Raw genomic sequence first — 19,449 nt, forward strand, 5'->3', positions numbered from 1 at the left:
ACACAATTCTTCCATGAAGTGTACCGTCTGTTGGACCAGAGAATGGAGACTGCAACTATACTTTTAGGCCTCCAAAATCACTCAGCAATGTAAACCATAGGTTACGTCTAAAATAACTGAAGTCGTATCATATCGGGGGTCCATCTATGACCGTTCTATACACATACCTACTGAATCGTAAACAATGCCATAAACTTTTAATCCACCAACGAAACAGTAATACACAGTGTACCTCATCGTTCAATACTTGGTCCCTTTCTCTTCCTATATGTTGCACATTATTGCACAACCCAGTTAATCCCACATAAGAAGCTGTGCAGGAGGAAAGAGTAGAAGAAAGGTTTATGGAAGAATATGAGCTTGGTAGTGGGAATGAGAGAGGAGAAAGACTAATAGACTTCTACAATAAATTTCAGCTAGTAATAGAGAATATTCTATTCAAGAACTAGAAGAGGAGAGATATGGGAAGACTTCAGTTGTATTACATCATTGTCAGGCAAAGATTCCGAAATCAGGTATTGGATTGTAAGTCCAGGAGCAGACACAGACTCAGATTACCATTTAGTAATAATGGAAGAGTTGGCTGAAGTTTAAGAGATGAGTCAAAAAAAAAAAAAAACAATGTGCAAAAAAGTAGGATATGGAAATGGTAAGGAATGAAGACATATGTTTGAAGTTCTCTAGATTATAGGTACTGTGTTAGTAAATATCTGAGTAGATAGTTCTGGACATCTCGAAAATGAGCACTCACAGAAGCTGGCAAGAAGAACAGAGGTACAAGGCAGGTAACTGCAAAGAAACCACAGTTGGTTAGTTAGTTTCATGTTCATTTTGCATGATAGACCGTAATGATGTGGAACGAGTCCTTTTAAATACATATTGCAAATTAATTTGTACATAGCATTACACTCTGGACATTTCTAAGTTTTTTTAATAGAAGAAAAACTTCATGTTGGTCGACGAAGGAAGAAAGCACAAAAAATTTCAAGAAAATTCAGGAATACAGTAATACAAGTCACTGAGCAATGGAACAAATAAGACTGTAGGGAAGATAAGACGAAATGGCTGTATGACAGATGTGAAGAAATCAAAAATGAAGTGATTATCAGAAGGACTGACTCAGCATATACAAAAGTCAAAACAACCTTAGGTGAAATTAGAAGCAACATCAGTAACATTAAGAGTGCAATGGGAATTCCACTGTTGAATGCAGAGGATAGAGCAGTTAGGTGGGAAGAGTACAATGAAAACTTCCGTGAAGGGGAGGACTTGTGTGATGATGTGATAGAAGAAAAAACAGGAGTCAGTATGGAAGAGATAGGGGATCCAGTGTTAGAATCAGAATTTAAAAGAGCTTTGGAAGACTTAATATCAAATAAGTCAGTAGGGATAGATAACATTCCATCATGATTTCTAAAAATCATCTGTGGAAGTGGCAACAAAACAACATGTGCGGTGGTGAGTAGAATGTATGAACTGGTGATATACCATCAGACTTCTGGAAAAACTCACACACACTGTTCTGAAGATTCCAAGAGCCATTAAGTGTGAGAATTATCACACAGTCAGCTTAACAGCCTGTGCATCCTAGCTGGTGTCAAAAATAATACAGAAGAATGGAAAAGGAAATAGGGAATCTGTTAGGTGACAACGCATTTAGTTTGGCTTTAGGAAAGGTAAAGGCACCAGAGTGGCAGTTACGACATTGCACTTGCTAATGAAATCAAGACTGAAGAAAAATCAAGACACATTCATAGGATTTGTCAACCTGGAAAAACGGCTTGACAATGCAAAAGAGTGCAATTTTTTCGAAATTCTGAGAAAATATGGTTAATTGTGGGGAAAGGGTAATAAACAACATATACAAAAACCAAGACGGAACAATATGAGTGAAAGACAAAGTGCTTACATTAAAAAGTGTTAAGACAGGATGTAGTCTTTTGCCACTACTGTTCGATCTATACATCAAAGAAGCAATGACGGACGTAAAAGAAAGGTTCAACAGTGAGATTAAAATTCAGAGTGAAAGAATATCAGTGATAAGATACACTGATAACATCGCTGTCCTCAGTGAAATTGAAAAAGAATTACAGAATCTGCTGAATGGAATGGAGTCTAATGAGTACAGAATATGGATTGACAGTAACTCGAAGAAAGAGAAGTAATGAGAAGTAGCAGAAACGAGAACAGCAAGGAACTCAACATCATAATTGGTGATTATGGAAGAGATGAAGTTAAGGAATTCTGCTACCTAGGCAGCAAAATTTACCCATGTTGGACGGAGCAAGGAGGACATAAAAAGCAGACTAGCACTAACGAAAAGGGCATTTCTAGCCAAGAGAGGTCTGTTGGTATCAAACATCGGCCTTCATTTGAGGAAGAAATTTCTGAGAATGCACGTTTGTAGCATAGCATTTTATGGTTGTGAAACGTGGACTGTGGGAAAAACAGAACAGAAGAGAGATATGGTGCTACAGAAGAATGTTGAAAATTAGGTGGACTAATAAGGTATGGTATAAGGAGGTTCTCCACAGAATCAATGGGGAAAATAGTATAAGGAAAACACTGACAAGAAGAGGGGATGGGATGATAGGACATCTGTTAAGAAATCAGGGAATAACTTCCATGATACTAGAGGAAGCTTCAGATGATAGAAATTGTAGAGGAAGACAGAGTGTAGAATATATCAAGCAAATAATTGAGGATGTAGGTTACAAGTGCTACGCTGAATCAGTCAGCCTTACCTATTACTATACTAATACTTTTTGTTCTCTTTATCTCATATTGGCTTGTCACAATTATATCACTTCAGCATTTAGGCTTTCTTATTGAGTCCATATGGCACCCTTAACTTATCCATATTAATGGCTCCCTCTAGGGTTGTGGATTCCAACCAAAAATCCTAAATACCACTTTTATTTCAAAGTTGCAACAGTTATTTTTAAAGAGTGGTCATTGCAATTATATAGCTCAATATGTGCATGTGTTACCTTATTGTAACAATATATAAAGAGGATAGTTAGTACTCACTGTATAGTGGAGATGCTGCATTGCAGAAAGGCACAACAAAACGACTGTTGGAAATTTAGCTTTTGACCAACAAGGCCTTTGTCAAAAGTAGATAATATACACATACGCACACACTCACGCAAACGCAACTCACACGCACATTACCACAGTCTCTGGCAGCTAGAGCCTTTCTGCTACTCAGCATCTCTGCTATATGGTGAGTGCAACTATCTCATTTTCATGTACTGTTACATTCCATCCTGGAGTTTTCATTGTTACCTTATTGTGCTGTTTCTGATAACTTAACTCTCATTTTCTGTCACCATACAGGCAATACTTGATGTGTTTTGTGTTTCTTGTTTCAGATTTAATGTTGATGCTCTGCTAGTCAGTCTCACCAGACAACAACCCAGTTTCTTATTGGTATTTTCTGTTGATAAAATCATACACAACTTGTCTCAACCATGGGGAGAAAGAAAATTCAAATCTCACGAATCACAGATGAGCGAAATAGGCAGGTCAGTATTTTACTCTCATTTTGTATATTAGATTTTTTAAGTTGCTTTTTGAAATGCGACCAAGTAAGGTTGTGCTGTGGTTATGACACTGGACTCATATTTAGCAGGAGTGATATTCAAATTCCCATCTGGCCATATTGCTTGTAACTTTCCCTAACTCGCTCAATGTGCATGTCAAATAGTCCTCTAAGGTAAGGGTAGAATTGGTTCCTTATTTATTTGTATCAAGCTTAGCTGCTGTGCCATATGTTATGCCACCTACATCTAATCTTAAAAAAATATTTGTCTAAACTGAACAGGTACTAGCTATTTCTTTCAGAAACCCCAATACAACTTCCACAACATATATTTATAGACCTCTGCATATCATTATGAGGAAACCATTCCTGTTCAACTGCAACTGACACTGAGCTGCTGGATAGCAATTTTATCCACACACTATGTTTGATGGACTCCCATTTGAATAAAGTCTTTCCATTGTAATGCCAAACTTAAAAGAGTAAATTGATGAATATCTACAGAGGAATCTCTTTTTACTCTCTCAGTGAATTTCTAATGTAAACATTTCTCCATTTTAGTTTGGAAATGGTATGCTGTACATGCAATTTTTGTTAGCACCACTTTGTAAATGAATACTATAGCTTACATTATTAATGAAATTTTTATGCTTAGTTTACTGATGTGCCTTTAATTTCAACAGTTCTATAACTTATAATGTGCAATAACCATAATGTATGATTTACTCTGTAGTAAGTGCTCAAGTCTGTTACTGTTAGCATATTTTATTCATCCCTCCCTCTCTCCCCCCCCCCCCCCCTCCCTCTCTATCTCTCTCTCTCTCTCTCTCTCTCTCTCTCTCTCTCTCTCTCTCTCTCTCTCTCTCTCTCTCCTAAAAGGACACATAACCTGTCCATATCTGTCAGCTCTTTTGTTTAGTGGACCAACAGAACAGGAACAAATAAATTTTATGGTTTCTATCTATATTGACCATAGCAATTAACTTTTAAAAATTGCAGTATCTCTTCTGTATAAATATCTCCCTCTAAATATATAGCTTCCATGTCATATTGTTGGATGATTATTTCACTGGTAAATATTACATCCATTGGTGAATCCAAATTTTTGCTGTGAGAGTATAACAAATGTTCTGTATTTCACAGGTGACATTCAACAAACGCAAATTTGGTGTCATGAAGAAAGCATATGAGCTAAGCGTCTTGTGTGACTGTGAAATAGCTCTGATAATTTTCAGCAGTTCCAACAAACTCTATCAGTATGCAAGCACAGATATGGATAAAGTGCTGCTGAAGTACACAGAATACAATGAGCCACATGAATCTCTTACCAATAAGAATATCATTGAGGTAAGTCAAGTTGCTTTGGAATGTTTGATGAAATTGGTAATAGGTGCAAACAGTTAACTGTTTGTATACTGAGATGATAAACATATGTCGGTTTTCTATAGTTGTATTGTACAGTAGTATAAGAGCTAAAATCTTTTAAGTAATTTCGCACAGGAACTCTAATCTCATGATATAGCATGGTTTTATGTAATGTTTTAGGCAGTTACTTTTTCCTTCCTCGTTCCATCCTCATTCCATAAATTACTATAAATATTTTTATAGCTGAAACGATGAATGTGCTTTTTGTCAATGATAATAAAATTTTAGGGCCAAGGTAGAATGTCTGATGAAATGCATCTGGGCTTTGAATTTTTTCACTTTTTTGACCATAACAGTTATTTCAATACATACCTTTTCCCAGTTTAGTAGCACCAGTCCACACATAATCATATGATTTTCATACTATTTCTTTTGTAAGATAATAATCATTGACAAGAGGCATTTCAATATTTTGTTGAATGTGTAATCACCAGGTAAATCAGAGTTAGGATTAAACAGCAGTAAAAAATAAAAAATCGTTTGGCAAGATGAGAATGATGACAGAAAATCCTGCCTCATGTGTAATTAATAGTATGAATATAGCTAGCCACTCACCACATACAGGAGACCCTGAGAAGTGGATAGGCGCAGATAGATATAAGTGAGGGATCTGGAATGATGGGCCCAATGTAGCCTACAATTTGAAATTATAATAGGATGCCAGTTGATGCAACAAATGAACCTAATGTTTCTCTCCTGAAGAAAGGAAGTTCAAAGATAGGTGAAACTGGTAGGGCCACCAATTTATTTACAGTGAAGAGGCTATAGAAATAGTTATAAATTAAATGAGATGTAAGTTGAGCTAGAACTGGAGGAACAATAATGTGGATGGATTTTGCATTTCAACATAACTGTCATCAATTTAAAATGTTTATTTGACACCCACAACTGGCTGTCAAGCCACTTTCACGAAAACAGCGAAATTTTTAAAAGGTTGCATAACCAGTTTCAACGCACTGAGACTTCATTTTCAAATGTAATCACAAACCTGAATTATTAATCCAGTTTTCTAGGTTTATGATTACATTTGAAAATGATGACTCAGTGTGTCGAAACTAGTCACATAATCTTTCAAAAATTTCATTGTTTTCGTGACTGTGGCCTGACGACTGGTTGAGGTGTCAAATAAACATTTTAAATGTGGGTGGGGTATGGATGAAAGTGTAACAAATGTTCTGTTTTCTTGAAGATGGTGAGAAGGTGAAACCGGATGTGGATAATTACCTCCCAATGATAGTTTCGAGTTGAATGAACAGCAAAATATAAATTTGGCAAAATTCAAACTATTGAAACTAGTATTTACCGTAGACAGGTAGAAAATGTAAGAGCAAATAAGCCCTTTTTGACAGAGGCATTCAAAAAAAGGTTAAAGAGCAGAAGGCCTAATAGTAATATTGGAAGATAATTTATATTACTTTATTGATAGTCAAAAGAACAGATTGCATGTAAACATACATGTATAGTGGTAGTTGATTCAAAGTATCAGCATAAGCCCTAAGTTGAGTTGCTTCCTTGACTTTGAATGCACTTTTCAGTTTTATCTGTATATGACTGTGGTGTTAGCACTTACCTTGGTGAGCGTGTATTAATATCTTGCAGTCCATTATTATCTTTGGTACGGTGACCTGCAGGTTTGGATGCTGCGAACAAAAAAAGATTTTAGCACATGCTTCAGTAGTAAATACGTATGTAACACACCATTTTGTAGTGTTGTACTTTAAGTAAGTTTCTGTTTCAATTCTTACAGGCTCTTAACAAAAAGGAACATAAGAATGGCACCTGCAGTCCTGATAGTCCTGAACCAGAAGGTGATTATCAGCTGACGCCACGGACTGAAGCTAAATACAGCAAGATAGATGAGGAATTCCAGATGATGATGCAAAGAAACCAGCTTAATGGAGCTAGAGTTAGTAATCATTGTTTTGTTTGTTTATATAGTAATGGGCACATTAGTTAATCATGAAGAAAGTTAATACTATGGGTAATTTCTAAATTTCACTCAAACCCCTTCTGTTGTAGATTATTTTTAACTATTTAGTTCACTTTGTTTTAGGTTGGGATGAATCAGTCTTACACTTTGCCAGTGTCAGTGCCTGTAAACAGTAGTTATTCAGACTCCTCATTGCTCCAGTCCAGTCCACAGATGCCACATACCAGTGTCAGCCCTAGACCTTCTTCATCAGAAACAGATACAGGTTGGTGAACATTTCTATTCCTTTTAGTTTTTTAATTCAGCAGACTACATCATAATTGGTTTCAGTGTGGTTTCTCTTACAAGATCACGGGTAACAAGTTAAAGACTGTGGTATGATTTATTAGAAGTATATGGTTGCTGTAATTTTTCATCTAATTGTTGCTAAATTTCCCATCACCTAGCCTTAATTTCTCGTAAATGCTGCACAGGGAGTCAGGGTACTTCTCAGGAGTCATTCCCAAGATTTATGTGTTTTAAGATCACATTCTTTATTCTGGTCTGCTCCAAGAGTCCATAGCAATTGAGAGTTTGCAGTTACAAAGACTGTTTCTTTATTATATAGAATTTTGATACATGTGATGCTCTTTTTAAAATGTACCACTGAATTATTATAAAATAAAACATTTTCATTTTGAAAATAATACTAAAAAATTTTGAGGAATAAAATTTATTGCATGTTCATGTCTTAAATTATTACAAAATTTAATGTTTGTATTGGAAAATATGACATTTTAAATTGTGAACAGATATATTGTGTCTCAAATTTTCTGTTAACAAAGCAAAATCCAAATAAAATTTTGCAACAGCAAAACCACATCAGCAATGTGGGATCAGTGTTTGTTGGGCATCGATAAGCTGTACTGTGAAGTTTTCTGGCCGCATAATATCAGTCATATAATTGTTAGCTCTTTTATTGCTTTACAGAGTACCAGGTTGCCTCAATATGAGTTTGCGTTGTATGACATTGGCATTGGTATTGGCATTGGTAATACTGCTTAAAAAGACCAATATCTAAGAAGGGCCATGAAAAAATTTTGTGTGAAATGTGGTTGAATATAGTAGTGTTAAAATTTATGCCAGCAGGAGAGTCTCAGTGATAGGGTATGAATTTGACCTCTCCAATAGCCCATTATTTAGCAGATACTGTTGTTATCATCTGCATTTTAGAGTAGTAATGTTTGCCGATTGTACCAAGTGGTGCATCGCAACAACTTACTAGCTGATGGCCAGTGTAGTTTTCCAAACTGTATAAAGTGTTTTCAGCAAAGTATTGTTAGTGCATATGTCATCTTGAAAACATGGGCATGCACATTGACAACTGTTGGTGTGGTGATGGTCTAAAGCACATTAAAGGATACTGTAGCAGCAGTAGAATCCAGCAGACGATTAGGGTCATAATACTGGATTAACAGAAGATGTGTCAGTATCCAACAAAGGAAATCTCAAGATACCATTTCATAACACCCTGCCACCTTTTTTGTGAAATTATACTCCAGCAAGTAGTTGACTAATTACAAGCCACTGAGAATGATGAGTACATGGAAAATAACATATTCTGTTTCTGACCCAGTCCCCTCAGTAACCAGATATATTGTGAGTTAAACTCACTGTTTTCTGATTTGCATCTGTTTTTTGAAATAATGCAATTATCTATTGTTTTTTTAGCAATAGCTGTAATAGCTTCACCAAAATTAAACTTATCCCAGCAGTCAGCTTGTATTGTTCGCAAATGTGCAGCATTTACTTCTATTATTATTTCCTTAGGAGTGGCCTAGCTTTTATACTCGTAAATATTTCTTAATTGCAAGGGGAAAGAGAAGCAAAGTGATTATGACCTGACAGTATGCTGGTATTCATCTAGTTCAGTTGAACGAGGACTAGAAGGTAGCATAGTTTAACACGAAAGTGCCTGCCATGTATTAACTACACATTCACAAGGAAGTACTAACAGTATGCTTAGCGTGTAGTTGTGTCTTGTGTAAGGCATTTCAATGCCAGTTGGGGAAAATAGGCTAGATCTTGTTCCAGTGGTTCATTAGAAACAACATAATAAAACATGTATCAGAATAGCCCAAAGTGGCTTTTAATTTCACTTCTCCTGAATCTCAGAGCAGTGTGTTAACCAAGGCATTTCACATGTCTTGCAAATTCCTTAGCTGTATTAAAATTTTCACAAGTATGTAGATAACTCAGACCTGTTAAAATTCTGAACGTGTATGTTTCAAGAATAGTCTGCATCAGACAATATCATGAGAATATAAGAAAAATTCGAACTCATGCAAAGGCTTCCTGACTGTTGTTCTTACTGTGCACCATTCATGAATGGAACAGGACTGGGGGTGGGATGATAGTGTTATCTTACCCACTCTGTGGCATTTGCAAAAAGCAGATGTTACAAACATGTCAGACAAAGTCACATGGCATTAAACAAAAGGGATTGCTTGTTATTATTTGTTGGGAGATTATTGATTTTGATTTACATATTCACTTCCATATTCACTTCCACATGAGGAATTCAACAGAATATTTTATGATTGTATTTGTTTAGTGTTTTGTCAGACATTTTATTGATTTTCGTGTCTTTGAATCCACACATTGTTTAACATGAATATTATTTCAGTAAAATATAACTAGCTGATAGTCCATTATATCTCTCTTTCCATGTATTCATCTCTCTTTCTGTGTATCTTTCAGCATTGCTATGTCCTTAGTTAACCAAACTGCTGATAATTTTCACTTTTTATTCTCTGTATCATTAAGACTTTGTCTGGGAAATCTATATTAAGGCTTTTCCCCCTTCACAGTGTACCCTTCAGGTGGAATGCTGGAAATGAGCAATGGGTATCCAAATTCCTCTTCACCCCTGGGAGGTTCTCCCTCACCAGGACCAAGTCCTGGCCAGCTAGGAGGAGGCAAAGGCTTGCAGCATGGAAAGCAACACTCTCCAGGTCCGGGCGGGACAGGAAGCCAAGGAGGTGGCCCAAGAACTAATTTACGAGTAGTCATTCCTACACCACAGCAGCAAAGTGCACACACTTTAGCACCAGCACCAGATGAGGTATTGGAACACTTTTTTTCTACTGGAATCCAGTACTTTACCCACGTTAATACTACTAAATCATAATTTATTCACACATTTTGCAGTTTCATCATAGCTTATAAGGTTACATTGTTTTGAAATGTGTAAATATTGTTACTTTTCTTACACTCAGATGATATTTGATTTTTAAAAAAGTACTTGGAAGTAAACCTGGCTTAAGAATTATCCAACAATTTACTTTGTATTTAAATTTTTCCAGCCAAGCCGAAACAGCTCAGCTTTAAATACACCAGTGGTAGCGCTGCAAACTCCGTCCATACCAGGACTTGCTGGATATTCAGCATCTCTTTCAACATTCGGTGGTCAGGACTTTAGTGTAGGGTCTGACATGGGGCTTGGCACTCTTAGCTGGAGTGGACAGCAACTGCCTTCATCATTAACACATACCACGTGAGTGTTAATATTTATGATTACTTTCTGCGACATGCTGCTGTTGCCTGTATATCATCTTTGTTATCTGTTTAACACATTTTCTTGCTTTTTTTCTACTGTTAGCAAATCATTGATTTGTCATTTGCATTCCTTACATTATTTAGCTGCATATCCATGTTGATAAGCTCCACTCTGCATTGCTTGTTTTCCATTTATCATGCATATTGCAGATTTTGGAATTAATGAAACTGAATTATCCATAAAATATTCTATGACATACTCCATGTTGACATTATTAATGTTACTTTTCAATTCTAGTGTCTGTTCACCACATTTTAAACACTAAAATCACCTGTAAAAATACTAACATATACTAACTGTAGATTAAAATAGCTGTTTGAGGAACAGGGCAAAATTATAGACAAGGCTGTAAGAAACATTTGTGGATGGGTGAGAAATGTTTCTTGGAGTGAAACATAGAAAGATTATGTAGGTTGTGCAACTGTGGGGAAAAAGGAGCAGCTCACATTCCAAGAACAAGCAATCATTCCTGTGTGGAGGGTGTGGTGGATAATCTGTATTAGCATGGATTCTGATGCTCTGTCCCTTTTATCCTTCATCTTCTGTTATCTCCTCTCTTGTCAATTTGTACTCCATTGTAAGAAGTAAGTGAATCAAGAAGATTGAGATTTGGTATCAGTTCATGAGCACTTTGCCTTACAAAGTTTATTGTGCTTTTAGTGAGAACATTGAATTTATTGAATGTTTTGTATATTCATAGTGATCGTGTTCCAAATTTCTATCTTTTTTTTTTCTTCCCCCCTCCCCCCCCCCCCCCCTTCATTTATGCCTTTATTGTCAGTAAGTGATTCTGGAAAAACAACAGTTCCAATATATGGCCCTTTTTGGGAATTCAATGAGTTATTCATCTCCTGTTCATTTTCTGTGTTTGCAAAATCTGCTGTAGATGCACAGATCATACATAATTTCCTATCTTACTGAATATAAACAGTTCCGGTTTCAGCGGTCTGCCGCACTTGGCTGTATCGAGCAGTACCCCTCCACCGTCGACATCACCACTTCAAGTCAAAATCAAGAGTGAACCCATATCACCGCCACGTGACCCATCCAGCCACGGGGGAGGCCTTGGGCACAGTGGACTTGGATCACACCTACAGAGCCACACAGCACATGCCCACACACTGCCACGGCCATCCTCCACTGGACACCTCACACCAACACCAGGTAAATGTCTTTTTATGTTATAAGGATCTAGCTTCTCAGTCATTCTGCTGAACGTGGTCTTTGTTGTACATTCTGTCCTGTCAACAAGTTTGTGTTTTTCAGTGCAAATTTAAAGTAGAGACAAAAATGAGCACACATAGCTTTCTGTTTTCTTATAAATGTTATTCAATCCTGTTTTCAGGCTGATATTATGTGAATTATTTGTGCAAAATTTGACCAAATAGACTAAATAAATGTGTTTTGTAGATGGCAATTGCTGTTTTAGGATGCAGCAGAGCAGCTTCTTTACAAAAAAAATAATTTAAAAAGTTGAGGCAGTACTTTTTTCATTATGAGTTCTGATGTGAACATTTATCTTCTCACTTTGTTTTAGAATTCTATCGCATATTTATGTGTTGGACCACTACATACTAACTGTGTCATATTGAATAATTATCAAATAACTGTTAACTGGCTTTGATGTACATTTAACACCATCAACTATTATGTAATACAAAACAAACAATACAGTCCGTGAAACAAAAGATAGTCTGATCAATTCAAAACAGTCAGTACACTGCTATAGTCAATAGTAAAACAGATTTTAACTTACAGCTACCTTTTTTACAAACTAGAAATTACTTTTTATGGCAGTTTCACTATTTCACTTTTTGACGGGATGATATGGGACCTGTTGATTAAATGACAATACCAAAGATTAGAGGGATGAAGCAATATTTTTAAATAAGGCTAAAAATAACGTAGGAGTATAATGACAGTTTAGGAAAGAGCATTGTAGATGATGCAGGCTGCAAGTGAAAAATATGAAAAAACAAGTTTCATGGTCAGATGTATTTTTATCACTAGGAAGTCAAAAAGGAGTTGGTCTACTGCTTAGATTAAATAATTACAGAGTAGGTAAGGAGCATGTTGACTTTCCTTTTTCTGTTGTCAAAAAGTTTCGTAATTTCTTTTTTACTTGACCTTTTTCAGAAATCATCTTCATTATCTTCCTTCTAGGTGTAAGGTGTCTTGACATGTTGTGCAGGTCATTCTCATTTTCAAGAAGGGTTGTTGGACGGATGCTCACAATTATAGGCCTATATAATTGATGTGTCTGTTGTAGAATTATGAAATATGTTTAATGCTCATGTAGTGTTACATTTTTGGAGAATGAAAATCTCCTCCATAAAATCAACACGGATTCTGCAGCAAACAGAGATCTTACAAAACTTGACTTGCTCTATTCTCCCATGAGATCCACAGTATTGTAGACATTGGCACTCAGGTTGATGCCATGTTCATCTACTTCAGAAAGGTGTTTGAAACCATCTAGCACTGCTGTTTAGTAAAATAAAAAAATAAAAAATGAAAAAAGGAGTTTACAAAGTATTGGAGCAGGTTTCCTTCTGGGTTTAAGACTTTCTGTGCAAACAGAACTCAAAATCGTCACTTTTAATGGAACCAAATTGACAAATGTAAAGGTAATTTTGGGAGCACCTCAAGGTAATGTGGTAGAATCATTGTTTTCTGGATTGATGGAGGACACCGAAAAAGTTCAGAGAAGGGCAACTCATTTTGTACTATTGCAAGAGAGGGGAGAGAGTGTCACAATATTATAAGAAAGTTGTGATGGGAGTCATTAAAATAAAGGAATTTTTCACTGTGGTGAGATACTTTCACAAAATTTAAATCACCAACTTTCTCCTTTGAGTGTGAAAATATTTTATTATCAGTGACCAACACAGGGAGAAATGATCATTGTAATAAAATAAGAGAAATCAGAGCCCTTACAGAGCTCTTTTTCTCATGACCTGTTAGAAGTAGAACAATAGAGAATTAGTCTGAAGGTGGTTTGAAGAACCCCCTCCCAGGCACTTCAGTGTGATTTGCAGAGTAGTGATGTAGGTGTAGATTTATAATGTATATAAATGACCTAGTAGAATGTATAGGAAGGTCTTTAAGGCTGTTCACAGCTGGCACAGTTGTCTGTAAGAGGGTATCAATGCCAGAAGTCAGTAACGATTTGCAGAAGCGACTACAGAGGATTGATGAATGCTGCAGGGGCTGGTAGTTGACCTGGAATGTAAGTAGATGTAACATATTGAGCATACTTAAGAAAATAAACACTCTACTGTACAACATCACTATTGATGACAAATTGCTGGAAACGGCAACTACCATAAAATATCTACAAATAGCTATTCAGAGTGATCGTAAGTGGAATGACTATATAAAAAAATAGCAGGAAAAGCAGATGTCAGATTGAGATTCATAAGAAAAATCTTAAGAAAATGTAATTTACCTATGGAAGAAATGGCTTACATGGTGGTTATTTGACCAGTTCTCAAGTATTGTTCATCAATCTGGGACACTTACGAGGCAAGACTGATAGAAGAGAGAAAGAAATTTCAACAAAAAGTGGTACATTTCATCATGGGATCATTTAGTTGGCACAAGAGCATCACAGAGATGCTTAACAATCTCCAGTGGCAGATGTTGCAGAGTTGGACAACATATTACATCCTCACACATACATCTTGTGAAATGACCACAGGGAGAAAATTGGAGAAATTGAAGGTAATACGGAGGCATACAGACAATCATTCTTCCCACACACCATTCAAGAGTGGAACATAGGAGGGGTGGTCAGTTAGTGGTACCAGGAGTATCCTCCACTTGCATAGTATTGATGTAAACATAATGTTGCAGTCTCATTCAGAAGTTCTCCACCCATCTTCTTGTTGGTAGACCTAGTGATCTTACACTGTTGGTGTGGTAGTGTAGCATGTATTTTGGATCCTTCTTGAATCCATTTGTTATAGACGTTTGGTTGTTCTGAATATATTTGATGGTTCCATTTTAAGTTCCTTCCACACATCTTCATTCTTTTGGTGATCCTATTTGGTGTAACCAGCTGTTCATCTCAAGAATTTAGTTTCACAAGCTGTTAGTCTTTTTGCATTTTTTACCTTCATTGACCAGATTCACAGCAGTAGCACTGTACAGCTCTTGCTGAGCTCTTATAAAGGCGTCTTCTCATGTGCTCCTGGATTAGGAAATGTTTCATTACATTGTTAATACTCTCCCTGTTATTGTTTACCTGATGGGTTTTTCAGCTAGGATTGTTTCTTCCAGAAAGGTTTGCTTAGAGCCTAGATATGTGAATGTGTTCGTTCTTTCTAGAATCTTACTTTTCAGACAGATCTTACTTTTTACTGGGTATTTTTCACAGAAGGCAAGCTTACTTTTTCTTTCACTTTTTGCTCCTCACAAATGTACTACCTAAAACCTTGAAGCCAGAAGTATATCAGACCAATTATCACTTCAGTGTCAATTGAGCTGCCATTTAGTCTGCAACTTGAGCAGTGAGGCCAAACCATTATATATATAGATTTTAATTAAAAAATTGTTTGTGTTCTCTTTCACAAGCTCCCTTTATAACAACATATCCCTTTTGCATTAAACAAGGTGACAAATCACATACTAAACTTTAAAAAAAAATGTAACATTAACTAGTAACCTATGCCAGCCTCTGCTGATATTATATTCCAAATGAATACTCAATTTAATGTACTGCTGTTCACAGGGACTGTCACTCCCACAAACCTTTCGTCACCTGGAGATCCACGACATAGCAGCAGCTCAGACTATGACAGTGGACCTCTGCAGAAGAGATCTCGTATGAGTGAAGGCTGGGCCACATAGTACTACGATGTGCCAGTCCCACGGCACCATTATTTCCCTGGTCAGGCGTATGGGACCTCTGTGCCATATATTAATACAAAGACAGTTGCTTACACGTGACAATCTGGTGTTCTTGTATGCCAGATTTGTGTACTGATGATAAAAATGTGAAGTTTTAATGTTATATTTGTGATCATGATGATGTCAATGGCTGCAAGTGCCTGCACATTTTGTAAAAGTGAACAAAAAGGAACTGGTTTTACATATTATAAAAAAATATACTTTGCAAAAATGTGTGGTGAATGAAGATAAAGATGAAACCTAGCTAATTTTGCTAAATATTTTGGAAGATTCAAATGAAGTAGAAGAAAGCCTTTGAGGCATATATGCAGTCATAGAATGATATCACTAGTTTTGACAATTTTTAACTTGATAACGAGAAAGCAAAGTGTTTAGAAAGTTTTGCCTGCAGAGGTTTTGGACTCGGGGCAGTGCATTTCTTGATATTTAATTTTATGTGCAGGATTTAGCAGCATTTTATTAAATGTACTTAAATTTTTGTAACCAAATTGTATTGTGTAAGAGAGCTCTATTCATAATGATAGTCAGCTCTGTCAGAAGTTTTACAGGATTCTGTTCCCAAAAGAAGAGGGCAATTTGCTGAGTCCATATTAGTGTCAGTTTTTGGAGATAACTTCTCTGGATATGGACTTCTAAGAAGACACTTTAAAGAGACATAAAATACACAATGGTGTATAAATGTTTTGTACATAATGTTTGTTGTGTGCAGTGTTGTGTGACTACTATGTAGCCCCAAATGAATGTTCTATTTTGTTAAGAAAGAGTGCGAACATTCCCCTGTAGATGAGTGAGCTCTGTGTCTCATGTATCCTAAGTGGCAACCTTGGCTGCAGTTGACTCTGTGGACCTGTACTTAGTACATTGGGTACAACTGCAACTTGTAAATAGGCCATGAAGTTTTAACTGAGTGTCATTGAAGTAACCAGTTGACCAGTGCCGTGTTATTTTTTTTAACAAGGTATATAATGTAGGGAAGAATATATTATATATATATATAAATAAATATATATATTATATACATACACACAAAATTTTATTGTACAGTTTCATATGAGTAATGTACACACACACACACACACACACACACACACACACACACACACACACACACACACTATTGAGATGTTATTGCGTTCAGTAATTTGCAATATTGTTTTTACATGTTCTCTATGTTTGTATGTAATAAGTTTGTGTTGCAACTGCTAAATTTGGTGCTTAATCTTTGTAGGCATATTTTATGACAAAAGCAGACAAAGTCATGCCTTAACTGTTGGACATATAAAATGTTCCCCTACATTACTTGTACCAGACTACATCACATATGTTCATTTCTGTGAATTGGTTGTAAAAATAATTGTTAGGTTGTTAGATTGAACAATGAGGCACAATCTATTTCCTGTTACAGATTACAAAGACTCTGATTGTACACTGAGTGTAGACTGCCCTTTGGCTTTTCTGCTGGTTCCTTTTTGTAATTAAGCTGTTAAGATTATTAAGTTGTGCCATTGTTTAAGTCTGCAGTCGGCTCATGTTGCTTACCATCGTGTTCACTGTTAGTCTTCATAAAAGAGATATACAACAGGCACATTATACTGTCACTATATTTTATCTACTAAATGCACCTTTTGAGGACAAAAATGAAAACACACATCACACCAGTAGGTGCAGCTGGTTGAACTGTCCAGAATATATCCTTCATATCTCCACTGTAGGAATGCCTTACTCCGAGTGCCTAAATGTGTGTGCTTTGTTCACTTGGATTCCGACCGACCGATCGACCGACTTTGAGTCAATTTTGCACGAGTCCTCATCTCGGTATTATCTTGAGGCTGCAAATGAAAGTTTGGGATCTATATTTATCAGAGTTATAAATCGTGATAATGTGAAAATACATTACAAGAATAATTATGTTATACAAAATTATTCAGATGTATGTTAACTGTTGCAGAATGTTATATTTAAGGCAGATGTATGTATAATAGTCCTGTGTGTATTTTTATCAAAGTTTTTGGCTAATCCAGTGATAATTGTTTCTTGTTGATGTGATGTCGAACTTGTTGGGACCCTTTTAGAAGTGAAAACACAAGAGGACAATATTTTTTGGTGTTAGTTTTACCTGTTAACCTGCCAGTTTGCAGCCTCAATCGTTGTACCTCAAGATCCCCTCTTTTTACACTCTGTGCCTTCACTTTCCTCATTCCATCTTGATGTAATTCCACATGGCGAAAAGCAATCAAAATTTCACAGTTTCCTCCTTTTTCTATGAAGCACAACTACTAAAATGTTAAGTGAGAATGTTTTAAGAATAGTTCATCCAAAGTGAGATATTTATATATATATATAGAATGTATAAAATAAACAGGGGTGCACAATTTGTATAGTCATGTAAAGATAGTTATATTTTGCTGTCAGTGATGAAGAAAGAAACCACTCTGCTTGTATAGAAGTGTCGCTTTTGTCTTCCATCCATATGGAGCTGTTGCATCTGTTAAACCAGTAGTTCTGCAGGCATGTCTGTTTTGAATACTCATGTTAATAAAATATGTACTTAGATGCCTGATCTGACCCAATAGTAATGTCATAAAGATTGTTGTAAAGCTAATTGGTTTTTATGTGTGCTAAATGAAAAGTGCAATATTATTTTAAATTATGGTTATCAGCATAGAGTAGACAAAATCATTTACTGTGTGCTTTTAGTGTACAAAAGCTCCCTGTCATATTCTAAGAATTTACTTTAATTTTGAGACATTACGAGCTGAGTGGAAGCCCATGTGATTGCTGTTTCCCCATTGTTACCTGTTGTGACTGGAAAATATTTGAAAATACTGAGTTGAATGTTTGTACCTAACACTAAAAATTTTAGGGTGCACTTGAAATGAAATGTTAAGTGTACCATATTCATTGTAATGTTAATGGAGTCTTGTGCCCTAGTGAAGATGCTTCCCATTGTTAAATGATGTGGATTAAATGGAACATTTTGTTGTATATTGTGCAAAGAAAATACTTTTAAAGTATGTTTTGTGGAATATATCTTCACCAAAAATCAAAAGCATTTGTTAAATGTTGCATCCAGATATCATCTACATAGTTTATTTATTGATCAATGTTATACAGTTATATAATATCCATGTTCCACACAGTTATCGAGTTTTTGTTTTTATGTTGACTCTGGTAATTCAGCTCTTCATATCATGAATTAGTCTGCCTTTTATATCATCAGTTACAAAAATTTTTACCTTCACAAGGCACTCCACATATCACAAACTTTGTATGGAAATCTTTAGTTTAAATTAAATAAAATGCAAGGTTAGAAATGAAAATTTGATAAGCATCCCATTAATACAACACTAATAAATGCCAAGGCACTTGACTGTAACAGATTTTAAACTGATGCTGTTGACTATAATTTGATACTGAAAATATAAATAAATATTATCATACTTAAGAAATAATAGAATGTTTTGGTCATAAAGTCATCAGCACATCTTCCTTCATAAGTAATGTATGTATTAATGCACAGAATAGTGCACTAGTAGTACACACTAATGTGAACAATACATGACACAAGATGAGAGAGAATATTTATTAAACGTGAACAAGGTTCATAGAAACTTGGAATCCAGTAAACTTGAAAACACAAACACAACCATTTTGCTCTTCAGTCCCTTTACTGGTTGAAAAGAACATGGTATGGAAAGAAAAAAAATTGTAGCATATGTACCAGGGTTAATGTAAGGAAATTCCTTCATAACCTTGGATCAAGAAATACACAATGTACAGTAAAGGAAACAGGAGGAGTTGACACAATAAGGTTGATTAAATTGTCTTTGCCATCTGTCGTCACAGACAATTTGCTGCTGACATTATGAGGGTACATTATGTAAGTGATAGATATTAATAGGAAGTATGTCACCACTTTGTAGTTGAAAGTCACACTAGGATATAAATGATTATATTCCTAGAATGTGAATTTTTGCTATCAATAACAACACTTAAAAGCTGTAATGGATCTTTACCATACAACTGAATGTTAGAAGGGTA

General features: G+C 35.8%; 1 protein-coding gene across 7 annotated transcripts in view; it reads left to right on the forward strand.

Annotated features, from left to right (window-relative positions):
- LOC124797867 (myocyte-specific enhancer factor 2) overlaps positions 1-18,451 on the forward strand; it is an 896,186-nt gene extending 877,735 nt beyond the window's left edge. For 6 of the 7 annotated variants that reach the window (XM_047260948.1, XM_047260947.1, XM_047260949.1 and 3 more), the window contains 8 exons: positions 3,375-3,527; positions 4,688-4,891; positions 6,717-6,875; positions 7,023-7,164; positions 9,749-10,002; positions 10,244-10,434; positions 11,429-11,661; positions 15,230-18,451. In XM_047260948.1, the coding sequence (XP_047116904.1) occupies positions 3,474-3,527; positions 4,688-4,891; positions 6,717-6,875; positions 7,023-7,164; positions 9,749-10,002; positions 10,244-10,434; positions 11,429-11,661; positions 15,230-15,348 (1,356 nt within the window). In that variant the 5' untranslated portion in view covers positions 3,375-3,473 and the 3' untranslated portion in view covers positions 15,349-18,451. The remainder of the gene's footprint in view (positions 1-3,374; positions 3,528-4,687; positions 4,892-6,716; positions 6,876-7,022; positions 7,165-9,748; positions 10,003-10,243; positions 10,435-11,428; positions 11,662-15,229) is intronic. The other variant, XM_047260953.1, reaches the window with a different exon arrangement.
- Positions 18,452-19,449: the final 998 nt, after the last annotated feature.

The sequence above is a fragment of the Schistocerca piceifrons genome, chromosome 5 (genome assembly GCF_021461385.2).
Source record: "Schistocerca piceifrons isolate TAMUIC-IGC-003096 chromosome 5, iqSchPice1.1, whole genome shotgun sequence".
Classification (NCBI taxonomy): Eukaryota; Metazoa; Arthropoda; class Insecta; order Orthoptera; family Acrididae; genus Schistocerca; species Schistocerca piceifrons.